The following is an 18,604-nucleotide window of genomic DNA, read 5'->3' as shown; positions in this document are numbered from 1 at the left end:
ATATCAATCAGTAATGAATGCAGTGGGGCCCGCTTGTCTCTTCAACGAGGCCCAACATGCTTTGAATCGGGTAACTCTGATGATATTTTTGCCACTTCTTTTATACTTAGAATTGTAGGTAATTCTAATGTTTCTCCTTCTGTTTATAGGCTTCAGTGTTGCATCACGAGGCCTTTCTTCGAATCTGGGAGGAGCATGATGCCGAGGTTCGGAGCCTCACTGAGAAGAGTGACTCGTACAAGCTCCTTAGTGAAAAACTTCGAGCAGATTTGACAGCGGCTCGAGAAGAGCATGAAAAGATGGTTGAAAAGGTATTCCGAATGTTCCATGATAGTGAAGATGAAAAAGATATAACCACTAATGATCTGATTCTGCAGGTTCGACAGAGGATCGAGCAGATTGGACGGCTTAACTCACAGGTAGATGTGCTACTGGCCGAGGCAGAAGAATTAAAAAAGTGTATGGAGATCCTTGCCTCGATAAAGGTATCCGTTCAAGCTCAGTTGGAGCTGTCTGATGCCCAACTTTGATCTGCAAAATAAAATGCTTTGGGGCTGATCGAAAAGATGAAAGAGCTTCAGCATCGGTTGGATTTGGCAACTTCAGAAAAAGCAGATTTGGCTAAAGAACTTGAAGTGGCCAGATCTGAGGTGATCGGGGCCAATAAAAGAGCTGATGCAAAATTGGCTTAGTTTAGGATCGATGTTGAGGTCAACCAAGACAAAGCTAAGAGCATGGTCGAACATGCAAAATGGCAAGCTCGGAAAGAAGGTCTCGAGGAGGTCAGAGCTCAAGGCTTCGATATTGGGGCCGAGATTGAAGTCGCCAGGGCGGAGGAGAACAAAGCTCGAAGGTTGGCCTTTCTTGAGGAGGACTTCGATGACTCAGGGGAGTCTGAAGATGAGGAAGATGCCGAGAACACGGCCTCTGATGAATATTGAATCATTTAGGGCCTTAGGTTGTTTGCTGCGTTCTTTTGATACCGCTTTTGGTTTTTGTATAAAGAGCTTCCTTTTGGCTGAGTTGCCGCCTTTGTACAAAAATTTGTAAATATAAATCTTTCTTCCTTTTGAAGCAAAATAGCCTTTTAAGCGAAATAAATAGTTTGAATTTTAATCTCTGCTGCCTTCGGGCCTTGTGGGTAGTCCCCTTTGTTTTATCGGGCTCGAACAACCTTCAGCCTTTAAATAGTCAAGTGTTCGTTTGAACTCGAAGTAATGAGTAATGTTACTCGAAGTAATATAGCCCGTAGGAATAATGGTCGAGTGAGTGCTTGCTCGAACTCGAAATAAAAGTAGCCCGTAAGCTTAGAAGTCGAGTGAATGATTCGAACTCGAAGTAATGTAGCCCGTAGGCGTAATGGTCGAGTGAGTGCTTGCTCGAACTCGAAATAAAAGTAGCCCGTAGGCTTAGTAGTCGAGTGAATGATTCGAACTCGAAGTAATATAGCCCGTAGGCGTAATGGTCGAGTGAGTGCTTGCTCGAGCTCGAAATAAAAGTAGCTCGTAGGCTTAGTAGTCGAGTGAATGATTCGAACTCGAAGTAATGTAGCCCGTAGGCATAATGGTCGAGTGAGTGCTTGCTCGAACTCGAAATAAAAGTAGCCCGTAAGCTTAGAAGTCGAGTGAATGATTCGAACTCGAAGTAATGTAGCCCGTAGGCGTAATGGTCGAGTGAGTGCTTGCTCGAACTCGAAATAAAAGTAGCCCGTAGGCTTAGTAGTCGAGTGAATGATTCGAACTTGAAGTAATGTAGCTCGTAGGCGTAGTGGTCGAGTGAGTGCTTGCTCGAACTCGAAATAAAAGTAGCCCGTAGGCTTAGTAGTCGAGTGAATGATTCGAACTCGAAGTAATGTATCCCATAGGCATAATGGTCGAGTGAGTGCTTGCTCGAGCTCGAAATAAAAGTATCCTGTAGGCTTAGTAGTCGAGTGAATGATTCGAACTTGAAGTAATATAGCCCGTAGGCGTAATGGTCGAGTGAGTGCTTACTCGAACTCGAAATAAAAGTAGACCGTAAGCTTAGTAGTCAAGTGAATGATTCGAACTCAAAGTAATATAGCCCGTAGGCATAATGGTCGAGTGAGTGCTTGCTCGAACTCGAAATAAAAGTAGCCCGTAGGCTTAGTAGTCAAGTGAATGATTCGAACTCGAAGTAATGTAGCCCGTAGGCATAATGGTCGAGTGAGTGCTTGCTCGAACTCGAAATAAAAGTAGCCCGTAGGCTTAGTAGTCGAGTGAATGATTCGAACTCGAAGTAATGTAGCCCGTAGGCATAATGGTCGAGTGAGTGCTTGCTTGAACTCGATCCTGTTTGCATAATAAATCTTGGATATAAGATATCGGTAAAGAAGAGAGTTTTCTTTGCAAGTCATTATACATGTGTTCATGTTTTGCGTCAGGGCTCAGGCCAATTACATGAGCATGGTTCGTTTTGACCATTTGGCTCTTACAATGTTTCCTGTCGAGACACTGTTTGTCATCAAATAATGAAGTAACTTCCTTTGCATCGTACTTGATAATTGTCGTTGATATGTTTGATGACGATGGTATGCTCCCAAGTATTCGAGGTTGATTGTAAGGAGGCCTCGAATACTGTTGAATTGTTCCGAGTTAGCACGATTAATGGTTGCCTCATTAAAAAACCTTACCGAAAAACCCATTTAGGACAAAACCGGTCTAAGGAAAAAAAGAGTGCAACGCGTGCTTTCAGACCTAAGGTTTCGTGTTGAATAATCCATCTTTGTTCCTGATCGAGTTCATTAATCCTCGTCCTTGGTCGAACACCTGCATTGGTTAGTTTTGAAATATAATTGAACGGGGAGGGGGGTCGTACCTTAGCAGTAGTATCATTTTAGCCGTTTATCACACCGAGCTCGTAGGATTTCCATTATAGGGTCGGTATCGATTTTTGATCGGTCTCTGTTCTCGGTTGGCAACCCTTTTAATAATGGACCCAAAACCCAACTGATTGTTTTTGATTCTTATTTTGGATTGATACCGATTATGCGTATCGGCCCAAGTAATAGCTGGGTATTCAATCAGGTTATGCTTCAGCCGTCGTGAAGCCGTCGAGCTTCGTTCGTTTAGTCCTTGAGTGAAAACTTGAACAACCCAATCGTCCGTGACTGGAGGTAGATCCATTTGTTCCATTTAGAAAAAAGATACGAATTCTCTTAGCATCTCGTTATCCTTTTGTCTTACCTTGAATAGGTCCGACTTTCTGGTCTCGACCTTTATGGCCCCAGCATGTACTTTTACGAAAGAATCTGCAAGCAAAGCAAAAAAAACTATAGAGTTAGACGGTAAATTATGATACCATATCATTGCTCCCTTTGCCAGGGTTTCACCGAATTTTTTCAATAATACAGATTCGATCTCATCGTTCTCTAGATCATTCCCTTTGATGGCACATGTGTAAGAGGTGACATATTCGTTGGGATCGGTTGTTCTATTATATTTAGGAATATCATTGATTGTTCCCTTTCACGAATTTGTTTGAATCCAATCCTTTTATCATTGGTGGAGATCCCGGGATCTGATCGACCCTGGAGTTATATATTTCTACTTTTTTATCGTTGACTTCGACTCGTTTTGTGAGTTCCTCGAGCAATTTAGCAATTTCGGGAGCAGTCCCCGATTCTTGCTCATTTGACTTCACTATGGCTGGCTCCGTTCTATGGGTGATTTCTAGAGATGGATTGGGCTCCGGCCTGCTTTGTAGTTAGGTTTGGCTCTACAACTGAGCTATTGCTGTCTGTTGAGCTTGCAACATTTCGAAAATCATACGCAAGCTGACGCTGTTTTCCTCGACGTTATGGGTATCTCGAGCTGCAGATCGAGTGCCTCCATGAATGCTATTTTCGGGTTCAGAATGTAGGTTCGCCTCAATGGCCACATGCGAATTGATATCTATTGGTGCTTCGATTCGGGCTCCAAGGGCGTCGACAAATGGTCTTTCGGTGCCGGGTGTCAAGTTATTGTTCTCATCTTGAAGATCAGTTTCTTGTCGATCGGCGTGGCCATTTGACTGGTAGTTAGTCGTTGCTATTCCGAAATCCAAGATATTTTTGGAAACAAGCGCAAAACACAACGGTGTATTTTTGCAGATTCGTATCAAATAACCACTGTTATCCTTAGCCCCACGGTGGGCGCCAAACTGTTTATCCGAAAAATTGGATAGAGTTAAATTTGTATATGGTTCTAAGGATACGTGATATAACTTGGTACAAATTATAGAGTGAAATAGAAATATATATATATTCTTTGACAGGTGGAATGAAATATAAGGCAGAGAAAAAGGAAATATCGATGAACAAGGCAAAGTAAATGAGCCCAAAAGTGTTAATCTTTCTGAAGTTATCTTTTTTACCATCTGTCCTTTATGCTTACAAGGATTCCCCTTTATAGTAGATAGATCCTACTTTATCGATATAAAAAATATATAGTGGAGAACCCATGATGAATTATCTTTTCCTCGATTCCTGCCAAGATTCTTTCCCCTAGTGCGGTTGCAACGGCTTTTGTCTGTGAGCTCGATACCGGCTCGAGCTCGGTATTGGATCGAGCCCTCGACCTTGGATCGAGCTCGACTCTGACTTGGAGTCTCGATATTCGGGGTGAGTGTTGGTCGGTCTATGCATCTTCGATAATCTCCGCTTTGCCTCGTAGTTCGATTTGGATATGAGCTCAATAATGATACCGAGCTTGTCGTTGATTGGTCTTAGAGCTCGAAGCTCGACGCCCTTACTTCGGACCTCGACCAGTTGTCACGCAGATACCCTTTGATCGAAGTATTATCACCTCGACCAGTCTGTACGACCGACTTAATCGATTTTGACCGTACACAATAATATTTTGAGAATATATATAATTAGACCACCTATGAGAAGGGAATATGTAGAAAAATAGATTAGTAATAATGAGTCAGAAAACAAACTAAAATTTGATATAATTTTAATAAGTTTTTACACATAAATTTATATTCCGCGACGAAAGTATTGAGTTTAGATGAACCGACGAGCATACTCTACATCTGCCTATGTGAGTAAGAGTTTAATAATTGGGATAATGAGTTCTGAATATATCAAATGTTAAAAAAAGAACTTGAAAGAAAGGGCAGAAGAGAAAACTACAATATTTGTAAGTTGCCATTGTTTCAATTTGTACACGCATTGATGTACGTACGGGTAGAAATGAAAAGACAATGGGGAAGGGAAGGTCCAGATATTAGCAAATTTCTAGCGGTTTGTCCAGACAGATAAGGCCGCAAAATAGGTGGACAATTTGGGGGTTGATAGAGAATCCGACCAAACTATCACATCATTTCTTACCAATTGACTAACATTTCTCGCTCCCAATCATCAAATGCCAAAACAAGCAACCAAGCCACCGTTCTTGACACTAAAAATCTCTACTGAACTACTAGTAAAAACAATCTTCCATTGAATTGGTTCTACCACAAGTCTTACAATTCAAATTTCTATAACTCCTCGGTATTTCAAGCAAGAATGATGCGATGCGGAAAGTTTTACTTTTTTTCCATCTATGCTGGTGTAATCGAGACACCTTCATTCCTGATTTCGATGCAAAACCTTTGATTTGGGCACTATGTATACCTTCTAGTTCTTTTATATAGTAACCATTTAGTCCATACTTCATTGAATAATCATGCAAAGGCTAAAAATTGAAACATATTAAACCCGCATTTTCAGAACTTTTCCTCTATGTGATAACGATGTAAAGGCGACAATAGAATAGGTGCAATGTATGAACTAGATATTTCGGGTGCAAGAAGTACTACTATTATTTTGGTATTTGGATCTACCAACGTCAAATTAGGGATGAAGACCAGCAGTTAACAAACGTTTATTATAATTTCATTTAAAAAATAATTCACATGAGATGTAAATAATGTTGCTTTACATTCAATTGGGATTCAAGAAATTGTTCTACAATAGTTGCAATTTTTTTTCCCTTTTCTGCATTTTAGATGCAGAATTCGTCACACCAATTAGTATTTAAAAAAAAATAAAAAAATTGTGTTGATTGGTGGACTGACAAGACTTAATAAGAAATAGAGAGGGGGGAAGTTTGAAAAGGACAAAATGAAAGAAAGTAAAATGTGGGCGGAAGATGGAGAATGGAGAAAGAAATAAGAGAGAGAGAGAATCAAGGGGGTTGTCTGTGTGGGCTTTTGATACAATCCCAGGTTAGGCGGATCTCCTGAGTCCTGCCCTTCCCATTCAGATTCTCATTCACTTCCCTTCCCTTCCCTTCCTTTCTTTCTTCTTTACACATAATAATAATAATAATTTCTGTTTGATTTCCTCTTCCGCTCTTTCATCCTCTGTGTAATCTGTTTCCGTTTCTCTACAAAATCTTCCTCAATCTGTATATAACTCAGCAATAGCACGCGCACACTCTATTTGTAAGACTTGGTACTCTCTCTCTCTCTCTCTTTCTGACTCTTGACTCTGACTACCCCTCTCATTTTCATTCTCTTTTTTTATCGTTTTCTCGCCGCAGATCCCTTCATCTTCTCTTTCTTTTGTCTTCTTTGTTCTTTTTCCCCTCTCTTCTCCCTCTGTAACGTCGACTTCCCTTTTCGATCTGGACCGTCCGATGCTTCGACCTTTCTCCCTTTGACTGACTTCAACTCTTCTAATTTTTGCTGGTGGGGACTTGGTGGCACTGAGCTTCTACCATGGGCCAGTGTTACGGCAAGACCATCCCCACCGTTCGGGACTCTGATGGAACAACCATCACCTCCGTCGCCGGCGACGCCGATCACCCGTTACCGGCCACTCCGGTCAACAACGTTCCCTCAGTCAAAAACACACCTGCTCGATCTTCTGCTAACAGTCCTTGGCCAAGCCCTTACCCTCACGGTGTAGTAGCAGGTGTGACTCCTTCTCCCGCCAGGTCCACGCCTAGAAGGTTCTTCAAACGACCTTTTCCTCCGCCGTCTCCGGCCAAGCACATTAAGGCATCGCTCGCCAGGCGATTTGGCCATGCGAAGCCCCCGACGGAGGGGCCAATTCCCGAGGATGGTACAGCTGAGCCTGATCAGTCGCTTGATAAGAATTTTGGATACAACAAGAACTTCGGCGCTAAGTATGAATTGGGGAAAGAAATCGGCCGGGGGCATTTTGGTCATACCTGTCACGCCAAGGGCAAGAAAGGAGACCTTAAGGACCTCCCTCTTGCTGTCAAAATCATCTCCAAAGCTAAGGTAGCTTCTCCTTTTTTTGTTTGTTTTTGTTTTTGTCTTTTTTTTCCTCTTGAAAGCATTGGACTTGTCAGTTATGTCCAAGGAGACTGCTCCATTGTTTTTCTAATCATTTAGCTGCGCTCGGCTATTTTGAGCATACAAGATAACAAATTTGCAATAGGCAAACTCTTAGCAGCAAATTATCTAATTGTTACCTTTTCCTTTTGGATTTCTGTGTTTAGAGGGTAAAGTTCGAATTTTTTAAAGATGGATGAAACATGTAAAGGCCTAAAAGATCCATCAAACCTGTTGAAATCTGCAAATGGCAAATCTTCCAAATGTCGTTCTATATTTGGTTTCTAGTTTCAGATATTCTAAAAGCATTTATACTCTTCCTTGTGGACTACTCCTAAATGTATGAGGTTACGTGTTATGAAGGAAGGTGTTACAGAGAAACAGATGTGGAAATGATGAAGAAGATGGAGCATGTTCAATACTGATTTCATGTGGGGTTTTCGTTTTCACTGAAAACAATTGCCATCATCCGTTTGAGGAAATGCACCCTTGTAAATTCTGTGATCCACTGCTAAGCTCATTCTTCGGCTAAAGACCAAAGAATTATACTGTGTATGATCTGTTTAATCCAACCAAATCAGAACTGAGATCACTCTTTGGTTAAAGAATTTTTCATTTTCACTGAAAATTGAAGAATCTTACTGTGTATGTTTTGTTAATCAAACCAAAACAAAATTATATGGTTGGTTGGAGTTTCCTCCGAATGGCATATACTTTGTATACTCAGGACAGGCGTAAACTGATTTTAGTATCCAGAATCAGCAAGGTTTTGTGGTACAACCTGGAAATTGGAAAACAAAAATAAACGTTTTTCGAGAAATTGAAACTGAAAAAAGGTTTTGCAGTATTCATTTGGCCCTGGGATTCATATTAACTTTAGCTTGCTTGTGAATAAGGTCTTGTTTTGGGGTTGATCAAAGGTTAACCTGTAATAGTTTTCATTTGAAATGGTATTTCAAGTGAATCTAAAGATTAGTTGTTCTTTTTCCATTTTGGAAGCTCATATATTGCTGCTTTTCTTCATATTCGGTAGCCTAACATGAACTTTCCATTTTGGGCATATAATACATGCGCAGGCTATACTGATTTGAGCTGAAATATGCTCATAGGTTTTCACATCCTTGAATTTGGTATGGATTATTGGAGTATTTCTGTATCATCTAACACATGGAATGCGCATTGCTTTGGTTTGTAAAGAAGAGCAGTGCATATGACAAGCTTCATTGAATCTTCTCTAAAATGAAATACTATCTCTGGGAGCTTAAGACCTGAAGGATATGCTTAAAATGTGTGAATTTCTCGCTAAAAGTCATCCCATCTTTCTAAGATTGTGTGCATCATGTTGAATTTCAAAGAAGGCAACTCCTTGTTAATGCTACTTCAAGTCGCGAGACCAGGGTCGCCCAAATGACATTATGCGTGTGAAGTTTGTGACATGTTTATGTCCTAAGAATATGTTGGTGGAAACAATGATGTCGGGGTGGTCAAAACTATACTTACACATACCTTAATCTTGCAATCAAAAATATGGTTGAATGATTAGATTATCATATAGGTTCGAAGGAGCTTCCCAATTTCAGCTGTCAAAAGACTTAACAATTATGGAATTTATACCTTAAATTTTTGATGAATGAACAAAAATCGTTATTCTCTTTGGAGCGGTGAGGAGGGTAAATGTTGACTTATCGTAGAGATTTATATTAGCTCAATGTCTCTTTGGTGATGGTGGTGTTCGGGCAAGCTTTGCACCTCAACTATTCCACCGGTACTTACTGCCTCCCACCAGCACAAGTACCGGGTAACTTTTCCTACTAAGTTTAGGCAGATGGAAAGAAATCATCTAGTGTTATTTGTCTTTACGCGGATTTGACCCCTGGTCTCCAAGGTTTTCACCCCCTTCATTAACCACTAGGCCACATTTATCTTAGCTCAATATTGGTCAACACATCTTACGATTATTGTGCTGATGGTATGCTAGTGATTTTGAATGCCAAGTGGTCTTTTTAATACTCCCTTCATTTCAAAAACTACGAATGGTCTTGGAGTACAAGGATCGAACCTTCTAATTTGTATTTCAATTCAGAATTCAGACTCCCTCACATAAAATTTAGATATTTGTAATGCCATTAAAAAGATACTGTAATTAGATCTTTTTGCAATTGAAACTTTTTTGAGATATATATGAAAAGTTGTAGTCAAAGAAAAAGTCATTTGACTTCCCAAATAGTAAGTGTCATAGAAAGTGGATCAGAAGGAGCAAGTGCTTTAGAACACTTGAAGCGATTGCTCAAATATTATGCTCTATGTTTTGCCAGCTATATGCTAGGGAAAGAATGCTGACAAGGCATCTAGATAGAACTCATTCGTTTCTTTTTGTATTTCAAGTAACTCAACTCTATTAGATATAACATGTCTAGCAACTTGTTTTCAAACTTATTATGACTTGCAATAACCATTTTAGTTGAAACGGGTTTGTTGTTGTCGATGTTGCTTGAGGGAATAACTATCAGTATTTCAAGAACCTTTTTATGCATAGATAAATTTAATCCAGTCTGCAGCTTTACATTTTGGCAATCCTATCGTTGATTCATGGTGAAGTAAACATCATGTTTAATTTTTTCTATTTTCTCCCTTTAAATGCTAGACTAGGTGCAGAGTTTTATTCGCTTCCTTAAATATTCGTCGCATTTATGAATAAGAAGGTTTAGATTGGGAAATTTTTACAGATGGAATGCATCTAACCGTTGTGTTGAAGACTATTATCACGGGTTAAATCATAAAGATCGCAAATTATAGGTCGTGGATTACTGTAATTTATTAATCTAGTGAGGATGTAAATTAATGTGTATGTACACAATTTATGATGTTAAATTCGTGTATTACATGCATGTACTATTTACCTTTTTGCTGCATTTTCTACCTAGATCTACTCCTGTATTCACTGAATTATGTATCAAGTTTTCTTATCTATCATTTTAACGCGGCTGGCCTTTTTTTTTTTCTTGAAAAAGTTTAACGCAGCTGGTCTTGTTCTCTTTTTTGTTGGTATGTACACTATAATGGAATATAAAGTAAAGTTCGAAGTGGAGCATTCAATTTTGTTTTTTTGAATGGGTATGATGTCATTATTTGGTAAAAGACCTTGACTGTATTATCTTACGTGAATCATAAATGAACAAGATTTTAAAAATCTGTAGCTTGACTGTATTAACTTACGTGAAACATAAATTAACAAGATTTTAAAAATCTGTATGTTTCTTTTATGGTCTGAGTCTATCAGTTCTGATTCTCTTACTTCAGGATTTTGAGGGAAAGAACTCTTTTGCTTAGTTTCATTAGAACTCTAGTGGTTGATACCCAGTCATCATCACAGAATGCTGCTTGTTACCCAATGTTTATTGATTTGCTGAATGATGTTCAAATTTTATGTCCAGATGACAACAGCAATATCCATCGAAGATGTGCGCAGAGAAGTGAAGATTTTAAAGGCTCTTTCATGCCATAAACATCTTGTCAAATTTCACGATGCTTGTGAGGACGCAAATAATGTGTACATAGTAATGGAGTATGTACTTCATCTTCCATTAATGTATTGTTTTTCTTTTAACTTCTCATACACAGATTTCAGTAACCAATGCCAAGTCTGGAATTTTTCAAGATCGTCAGTATTTTGATTTAGTAATGAGCAGATAGTATTCTCCTCCCACTAGGAGAGCTTTGTGCCTTATGGTCGTTTTAACTTTTGAGTATGCAGATTGTGTGAAGGAGGGGAATTACTTGACAGAATATTGTCAAGGTAAATGAAATGCTTTACGTAAACTAAGTAATCTTATTTGGGTGCTTGTAGTTTGTATTTCAATGTTCTATATTTCTATTGCAGAGGTGGTAAATATTCAGAGGATGATGCCAAACTTATTGTTGTCCAAATTCTAAGTGTAGTTGCATTTTGTCATCTCCAAGGTGTGGTCCATCGTGACTTGAAGCCTGAGGTTTGTAGGCATTCTATCTGTGCAGACTAGTTGCTTTCTGTTTCCTTGTGGTATTGTGGTTAACCATGCCTTTTCTATTGCTGGCATCACAGAATTTCCTTTTCACCTCCAGAAATGAAGATGCTGACATGAAGCTTATCGATTTTGGGCTTTCTGACTTTATTAGACCAGGTAACTTTCTTAGAATCTGTATAAGTTACTGTACCGCCAGTCCGGAGCAGTCAGCTAGTTTAACACACAGTCTGTCCGTTAGAAGAATTCTGTTCCGTGTGTCACTTTAGCAATGGATTGCTGTTAGATGTGACTTATGCATGAAATTTCAACGTGCTAGCAGGAGTGAGACTGGACCCATAGTTGCCTCCATGCCCTCTGTATCAATTAGGTTTCTGTATTCTGTGTGTCTGGTGATTTAAACTAGTCTACTAGTAAAGTATACCATTGAAGTCAGTAAGAACTTGAGTACTTAACCTTAAGAAGTACTAGACTTGCTCCACGATATGATTGTCAAGTACCCCCGGGCAATGTCTTTTATGCTTGCTTCTGGACCTAATTAGGCTTCTTTAGAGCCATCCCAAACTGTTCTTATGAGCAGGATTCTCTTACTTTTTAAATTAGTTTTTCCTTCTCACATGAATGTGAGCTGGAAGGTGTGACACCATGAAGATTGAAGGTGTTACAAGTGGAGGTACACTTGAATTCATTTGGATAGAAGTAGTTGCGACGGACCAACAATCTCTTGGAATCGGTGTGGATTTGGTGGAGAACTGAACACAATGGAATTAGAGAATCCCCATAGATGATACCAACTAGTTGGAGTTAAGCTTTAGTTGTTACTGATGCAATTAGATTTGGTCTGGGTTTGACAAACGCATTTTTAGTTTCGTTAGAGATTGTATGACAGCATAAGGGTAGTTGTGAGAACTAGAGAATTCGTAGTTTTAGGGGACTCATCATTTTTAGACAAATCGTTAAGTTGTAGATTGGAACAAGCTCCAAATTGCAGATGTATATAGGGGATTCAAACAGCCAACTGCAAGTAGTTTGGTATTGAGGCATATTTGTTGTAGTAGTTCTATACTTCTATCTCACATTAAGTTATTAGTGACGAGCTAGTAGTTCATTCTTTGGTATACATGGAGTAAAGCACCTTTAAGGTTTGTATTTGAATGTTTCATTGGCTTCATGATTCCTCGCAGTCACTTATTTCCATAACGACCGTTTGATTACCCACAAACTCTATGCTCCTACTATTGATATGTGGCCAATCTAGAAGTTTTGTTGGCGTGTATTATTTTCAAAGAACACTTAGATCAACTCAAGAGTTTATTTTTCTTTGACCTATTCCACATTTGCTGTTTCGCAGATGAAAGACTTAATGATATTGTGGGAAGTGCATATTATGTGGCACCAGAAGTCCTCCACAGATCTTACAGCTTGGAAGCAGATATCTGGAGTATTGGGGTGATTACCTACATTTTGTTATGTGGAAGCAGACCATTCTGGGCAAGGACAGAATCTGGAATTTTTCGTGCAGTATTGAGAGCTGACCCTAACTTTGAAGACTTGCCTTGGCCTTCTGTGTCCCCTGAGGCCAAGGACTTTGTAAAGAGGCTTTTAAATAAGGACTATCGTAAGAGGATGACTGCTGCTCAGGCTTTGAGTAAGTAATTAACCCCTTCCATAAATTCATTGGTCGATTCTCAGCCTGTTGTTTTTTCGTATGAGTTTCAAAAAATTAGTGATGGGTTAGCTTGACTGAACTGAATTGTTGGAGCACAGTACAATGTGTTTAGAGGCGACCATTGTCCATATAGGGGATTGGATGAGATATTCTTATTCTCATCACACTATGTTCCCAGTTTATGGGGTACTTTTTAATTTCAATTCATGGGATGGTCATGATATATGGTGAAAAACGTCTCGTCAGGTGTACTTGCTGTGTGCTTTAAGCTTTTTCAAATTGGAGGTGTGGGTGGGAGTGGTGTTATTGTTGCTAAACATTTGTTATTTTTAGCTGAACCATATTCTATATTAACTTTTATTGGGTGTTTGATATGTCCATGCACACAGTTGTTAAAATATATAAAGTAATACATATTTTTCCAATTTCAGCGCATCCATGGTTGCGCAGCGAAAGCCATCCTATTCCTTTGGATATATTGGTCTATAAGTTGGTGAAGTCATATTTGCATGCTACACCTCTCAAACGTGCAGCACTAAAGGTATGGTGTTTTCTTTTTCTTTGTTTTTCCTTTTCCTCAGTTGACAATTATAATAGGGGATGAAAAACATCTATATTGTGCAAGCACATCTTCTAACTGAACTATATTCTCGTACTTAGAATATTTTGGCATTCATCTGAATTACATCCAGAATTATTGTTGAAGACCCTATGGCATGCCAAATAGTTTATAGAAGGTAACTAGGGCAGTTGGGTTTCGGAGACTAATTTACTATAAGTACTAAAACTTTTGGTAGTCCAGAAGAGAGCAAACTGATGGCTGATTGTTCTCGGTATCAAGCAACTAGGAAGAGGTAAAAAGAAAATAATTGAGTTGGAGAAGCAAATGGAAACTGGAAAACAAATACGTATTTAAAAATTTCTTAAAACAAATATTGAGTATGTAAATATGATCAATGCAGTTGGCAGGATATGTCAAATTCTACACAATCAACTTTTGGCTCTCATTCTAACTTTGCTATCTTTCCACCTCCAAGTCTAGATTTGGAATGCTTACTGGCATATATTTCAACACCATTCTGCTTTAAGTATCAAACTTTCCTCCTTGTATAGGCTCCTGCATTGTACGCCTCAGCTGGATAGTGAGTGCAGAGTCCTCCTGTCACCATATAATATATTACTAACGAGCCATTTCCTTGCTTTTGCTTTGGAGCTTTTCTTATTAACAATAATTTAGAAAATGGAAGACTCCATTGTAGCAATGTGGAAAGTCGATTAATAGAGAGTTCTCTTAGCGCCTTGCCCCTGAGAAAATGGTTATCTGGCATTGATTGTTTATTGTTATATATATATCGGATAAAAATGTCATTTACTTCTCACCTTAAATTAGTCTCATGATTTACCCTGTTATATTGGTCATCTTTTTGGTGATTGATACGGAATGTCTTTTATTTCATGAAATTCTTTGTTATTGTGCTGTTTTCATGGATGGGTTGCTCTTCTGATATGCAAATTTAACTTGGATCAAAATATGATCAGAATCTAGTCACGTAACAATATGCAACAACAACAACAACCCAGTATAATTTCACTAGTAGGGTCTGGGGAGGGTAGTTTGTACGCACCTTACCTCTACCCTGGGGTAGAGAGACTGTTTCCGATAGACCTTCGGCTCCCTCCCTCCAAGAACTCCCCACCTTGCTCTTGGGGTGACTCGAACTCACAACCTCTTGGTTGGAAGTGGAGGGTGCTTACCACTAGAGCAACCCACTCTTGTCAAAACGTAACAATATGCTAAGTTTTAAATGTTTTTGTGGCTGTATGTGTTCAGGCTCTTTCTAAAGCTTTAACGGAAGATGAACTGGTTTACCTTAGAGCGCAATTCATGCTTATGGAACCTAGCAAAGATGGACGTGTTTCTCTTGAAAACTTCAAAATGGTTAGTATCTTGACAACTTCTCTCCCTGTCTTTCTTAAAATAAATTAATACTCAATGATTTATGAGACTGAACTGTTCAAACATAATAACAGAGATGTCAGATTTCTCTTTAGCTAACTCTCTGTCAGTTGTGAAATCAGAAGTTACAAGCAGAATGTTTTGAAACTGCAGGCTCTTATAGGAAATGCTACTGATGCTATGAAGGAGTCAAGGGTGCCAGATATTCTGAATGCGGTGAGATGCATTTGATCTTTATAATTAGTTTTTAAACAATTTTTCACTGGTAGATAGCTGGTTAAGTTTCAGTGGAGAAATATGTAGCCTGCTTCCATCTCCGAATAATTTAGCAAGTGTAGCCAGCTATTTTACCACTGAAGGCTAGCTTCCATGCATATATTTTCTTGGACATTTGGGAGATCTGCTTGTGGACGTACATGGAGATCTGTCTTCTGACCTATCCAAAATGATTTTCTTTTGAAAGGCTCAAATATGTAATTAGCATTTATGTCTTCAATCATTTTGATCATTGTGTGAAGCCTATTATCCTTTTACGTTTCAGATGGCAACACTGTCATATAGGAAGCTGGACTTTGAAGAATTTTGTGCTGCTGCAATCAGCACATATCAGTTGGAGGCCCTTGAGGGATGGGAGCAGATTGCATCAGTGGCATTTGAACATTTTGAGCGAGAGGGGAATCGGCCTATTTCAGTGGAGGAATTGGCTAGGGTATCTTTCTATTACTATAGCTGTTAAGTACTCTTCAATATTCAACAAATTCTTGTTTGAGGAAATTCTGAGTTTGTTTTCACAACGATGCAGGAGTTGAATGTAGGCCCAACTGCTCATTCCATTCTCAGAGATTGGATAAGAAGTGATGGAAAACTTAGTTTACTTGGATATACCAAATTTTTGCATGGTGTGACTCTTCGTAGTGCACATATGAGACATCATTAGCATGTGTTTTTCTCCATTTCTTAACCTACTCATTTGGTTAGTGTTTGACAAAATGATAGAGATCAACTATTGATTCCAAAGAAAAAAAAAAGGTGTTGATGATATGAAAGAGATTTTTTCCTTCTTTCTTTCTATTTTCCTTTACAAGTGGGATTTTGGTGGCAGGCGAGATTTATACATATACGAGTTTAATAGAGTAGAGTGGCAAATTACTTGGAAGTTCTTGAGTGGCAGGAATTTGTTCATTGAGTTGTGTGTAGGTCAGGGATTTCTTTTATTTGAATTCAGTTCTTACTTGCACAGAAAATTTTAGAAACTAAGTTTGTCGTTGAGGGTTGTACTTTCATCGAGGCGTAGAGACTTCCAAAGTGCAGTAGCATATTTAATAGTTGTGCAAATGAGAATGGGATTTTACACAAATGCCGACCATATTTATTGTTTACTTTTTCTAGCTATATATAGATGCATTGATTATATATAACCATACACATATAATACATAAATTATACATATATTATATCTCCACTGGTTATTTTTAGTTTAAGTAGTGGTATAGCCGGCTATTAGGGATAATTCTTCAGATGGGGATATTGATGTTGAGTTTCTGACTTCCTGTTTCCTGTAATTTACTCTTCTTTATTCTTTCTAGTGATTAGTACAAAATAGAAATACTGTAGTCTGGTCCAAAATGTGAAAAACCAACTGATGAAGCCCCATAGAGTTATAGTAAGCGTTTGGACATAAAAATTATAATTTTTATAAAAAAGTAATATTTGGAGTTAAATTAAAAAATGGTATTTGGAATTTAAAATTATGTTTTGATATGATTTCACTTGAAAAAATATTCAGTTGGAAAAAGTTTTTCTGAAGTTTTGAAAAAGTATTTTTTTGAAAAATTCATTTTTGATTTTTTTTTTTCAAAAATTTGAAAAATTTCATGGAGAAACTGGATCATAATCTCTCCAACATTTGGATTATATAATATTGTATACCAAGTGATTGTCAAATGCGGAGTCACCACCTAGATCATCTTGTACGTCGTCTGTACAATTAATGAACTTACGCGAGTCCGAATAAGAATTAGTTGGAACGCGAATTCCAAACAAAAAGGATAATTCTTTCTAATACTATCAACTATTGAAATAATATCTTTATATAGTTGTTATTTCTATTCTATAAAATATTTGGAGCTCTCTTTTCTACTATTCTTAGTATATGCCAATTTAGAATATATATGCTATAAGCCTGTAGGTACATATGTTCCGCTTTTACTTCTTCAAGTATGGCAAAAGAATTATTTCGAATCTTTTGTACATATGTTGTACATTTATATACTTCGCACTTTGTTCTTTGTTTTTGTTCATAATATTTGAGCTAAGTTAATTTCTATGTTATTTTTGCATTTTTGTGATTTAAGCTAATTTTAATAATTTATAAAATATAAAAAATTAAAGTTTCAATGTACCATTCTCTACCAATTCCGTCATTCTCATAACAAGTGTTACTTTACAATAAACTGTGGACATATCGTCCACATCTACAGCATAACAATCCCTAATATTCCACCACCCTTAATTAAATTTCAGTCTTGGGAATAGAAAAATCAAAATAAAGACTAAAACAATCAGAGTCGGTGCAAATATACGTTAATCAGAGTCGCACCAGGTTAAAAACTAAAACAATCCCTAAAGAAACCGGTATTATCATGATTATTAAGAATGTATATTCTACAAGCAACATTTAAATGATGATGTGGGCTGCAAATTTAACAGAAAGAGAACAAGAATACAGAAAATAAAACGATAACAAATTCAGTACCATTACTTTAAGCTAACCCAATGACAAAGCATTGGAAACAAACAGAAGCATTTTTAGTCATTATCATTAACCATCTCCTATCCCTATCCATTCCTGGCCTCGATCTCTACCATTCTAAGAATCTAAAAAAAAAACAAAAAAAAAACTGAGAATTATAGATTCTCAAGCCCTAAAGCAGGGAACATAAAGATGGTGATGTTGGTGGTGTTTATCAATTTCTCCCTGAACGCAGCGGAAGTGTTCAACATGGCACGGAATAGTAATATTTCCCTTGTGATCAAAACCATAAACTTCCTCTGCCTCTTTGAGTAACTGAATGAAAAGTGGATGATTGAAGTAGGAAACAGGGACTACAAATCTTTGTTGCTCTTCTTCTGCTTGCCCTACTTTTATAGCCAGATACCCTTTGGGCAGCACATCTTTTTTCCCCTGTTTTTTCCCTTGATGATGATGATGAATAAGGAGGTGAGAAAAGTGCAGATGTTTGTTAAGAAGACTCAGACTCCTCTCTCCACCACCCATTTATTAGTTAATCCTAGAAAAGAAACAAGAAAGAGGCTTTTAATTTTACTATTTAATGGAAGGAAGGAGGGCTAGAGATTAGAAAGGATGGACTGTTTGAAAAGGGTTAAAGAAGAATATCGGAGAGACCTTGGGAAGTTAGTCATGGCTGAATTTGGAACATATAGGAAGATAGAGAAGAACAGAAGAATAATGTGGAATAAAAAGGTTTGATAGAGATTCCTAGACCTATTGCAAAACTCATATACGGTTATACGGGCCCATCTGTTGAGGTGTATGTATTTGATTTGGTATAACACCTTTAATAAAACTAAAAGAAAATATAAAATTTTAAGTAATATTACGTAATATTTGCGTGCGCTTGAATCATAACGGGATCTTTAAGTTTACTTTTTTTTTTAATTATATACATA

The 18,604-nt window shown here is 37.9% G+C and overlaps 2 protein-coding genes across 2 annotated transcripts; one reads left to right on the top strand and one right to left on the bottom strand.

Annotated features, from left to right (window-relative positions):
• Positions 1-6,094: 6,094 nt before the first annotated feature.
• LOC107775516 (CDPK-related kinase 3) lies at positions 6,095-16,158 on the top strand. The gene is made up of 11 exons (XM_016595254.2): positions 6,095-7,233; positions 10,722-10,852; positions 11,042-11,083; positions 11,168-11,276; positions 11,369-11,447; positions 12,640-12,936; positions 13,389-13,498; positions 14,789-14,896; positions 15,068-15,130; positions 15,456-15,623; positions 15,717-16,158. The coding sequence occupies exons 1-11, from the start codon at positions 6,706-6,708 to the stop codon at positions 15,849-15,851; spliced, it is 1,770 nt and encodes a 589-aa protein (XP_016450740.1). The 5' UTR covers positions 6,095-6,705; the 3' UTR covers positions 15,852-16,158.
• A 1,673-nt stretch (positions 16,159-17,831) lies between these two features.
• On the bottom strand, positions 17,832-18,191 carry LOC107775518 (auxin-responsive protein SAUR32-like). The gene has a single exon (XM_016595258.2). It carries the CDS (start codon positions 18,189-18,191, stop codon positions 17,832-17,834), a length of 360 nt encoding a protein of 119 aa, XP_016450744.1.
• Between the last annotated feature and the right edge of the window lie 413 nt (positions 18,192-18,604).

This window comes from Nicotiana tabacum, chromosome 19 (assembly GCF_000715075.1).
Source record: "Nicotiana tabacum cultivar K326 chromosome 19, ASM71507v2, whole genome shotgun sequence".
In the NCBI taxonomy this organism is placed as follows: Eukaryota; Viridiplantae; Streptophyta; class Magnoliopsida; order Solanales; family Solanaceae; genus Nicotiana; species Nicotiana tabacum.
Note: the sequence above shows the minus strand (reverse complement) of the source record. Positions and strands in the feature narration are given on the sequence as shown.

Bases quoted from the DNA above. Each gene is read 5' to 3' on its own strand.
- LOC107775516 (XM_016595254.2), top strand. From the start codon at position 6,706: ATGGGCCAGTGTTACGGCAAGACCATCCCCACCGTTCGGGACTCTGAT. The intron at 11,448-12,639 runs GTAACTTTCTTA...GCTGTTTCGCAG, and splicing joins TTCTGACTTTATTAGACCAG to ATGAAAGACTTAATGATATT. The intron at 15,131-15,455 runs GTGAGATGCATT...TTTACGTTTCAG, and splicing joins TGCCAGATATTCTGAATGCG to ATGGCAACACTGTCATATAG.
- LOC107775518 (XM_016595258.2), bottom strand. From the start codon at position 18,191: ATGGGTGGTGGAGAGAGGAGTCTGAGTCTTCTTAACAAACATCTGCAC.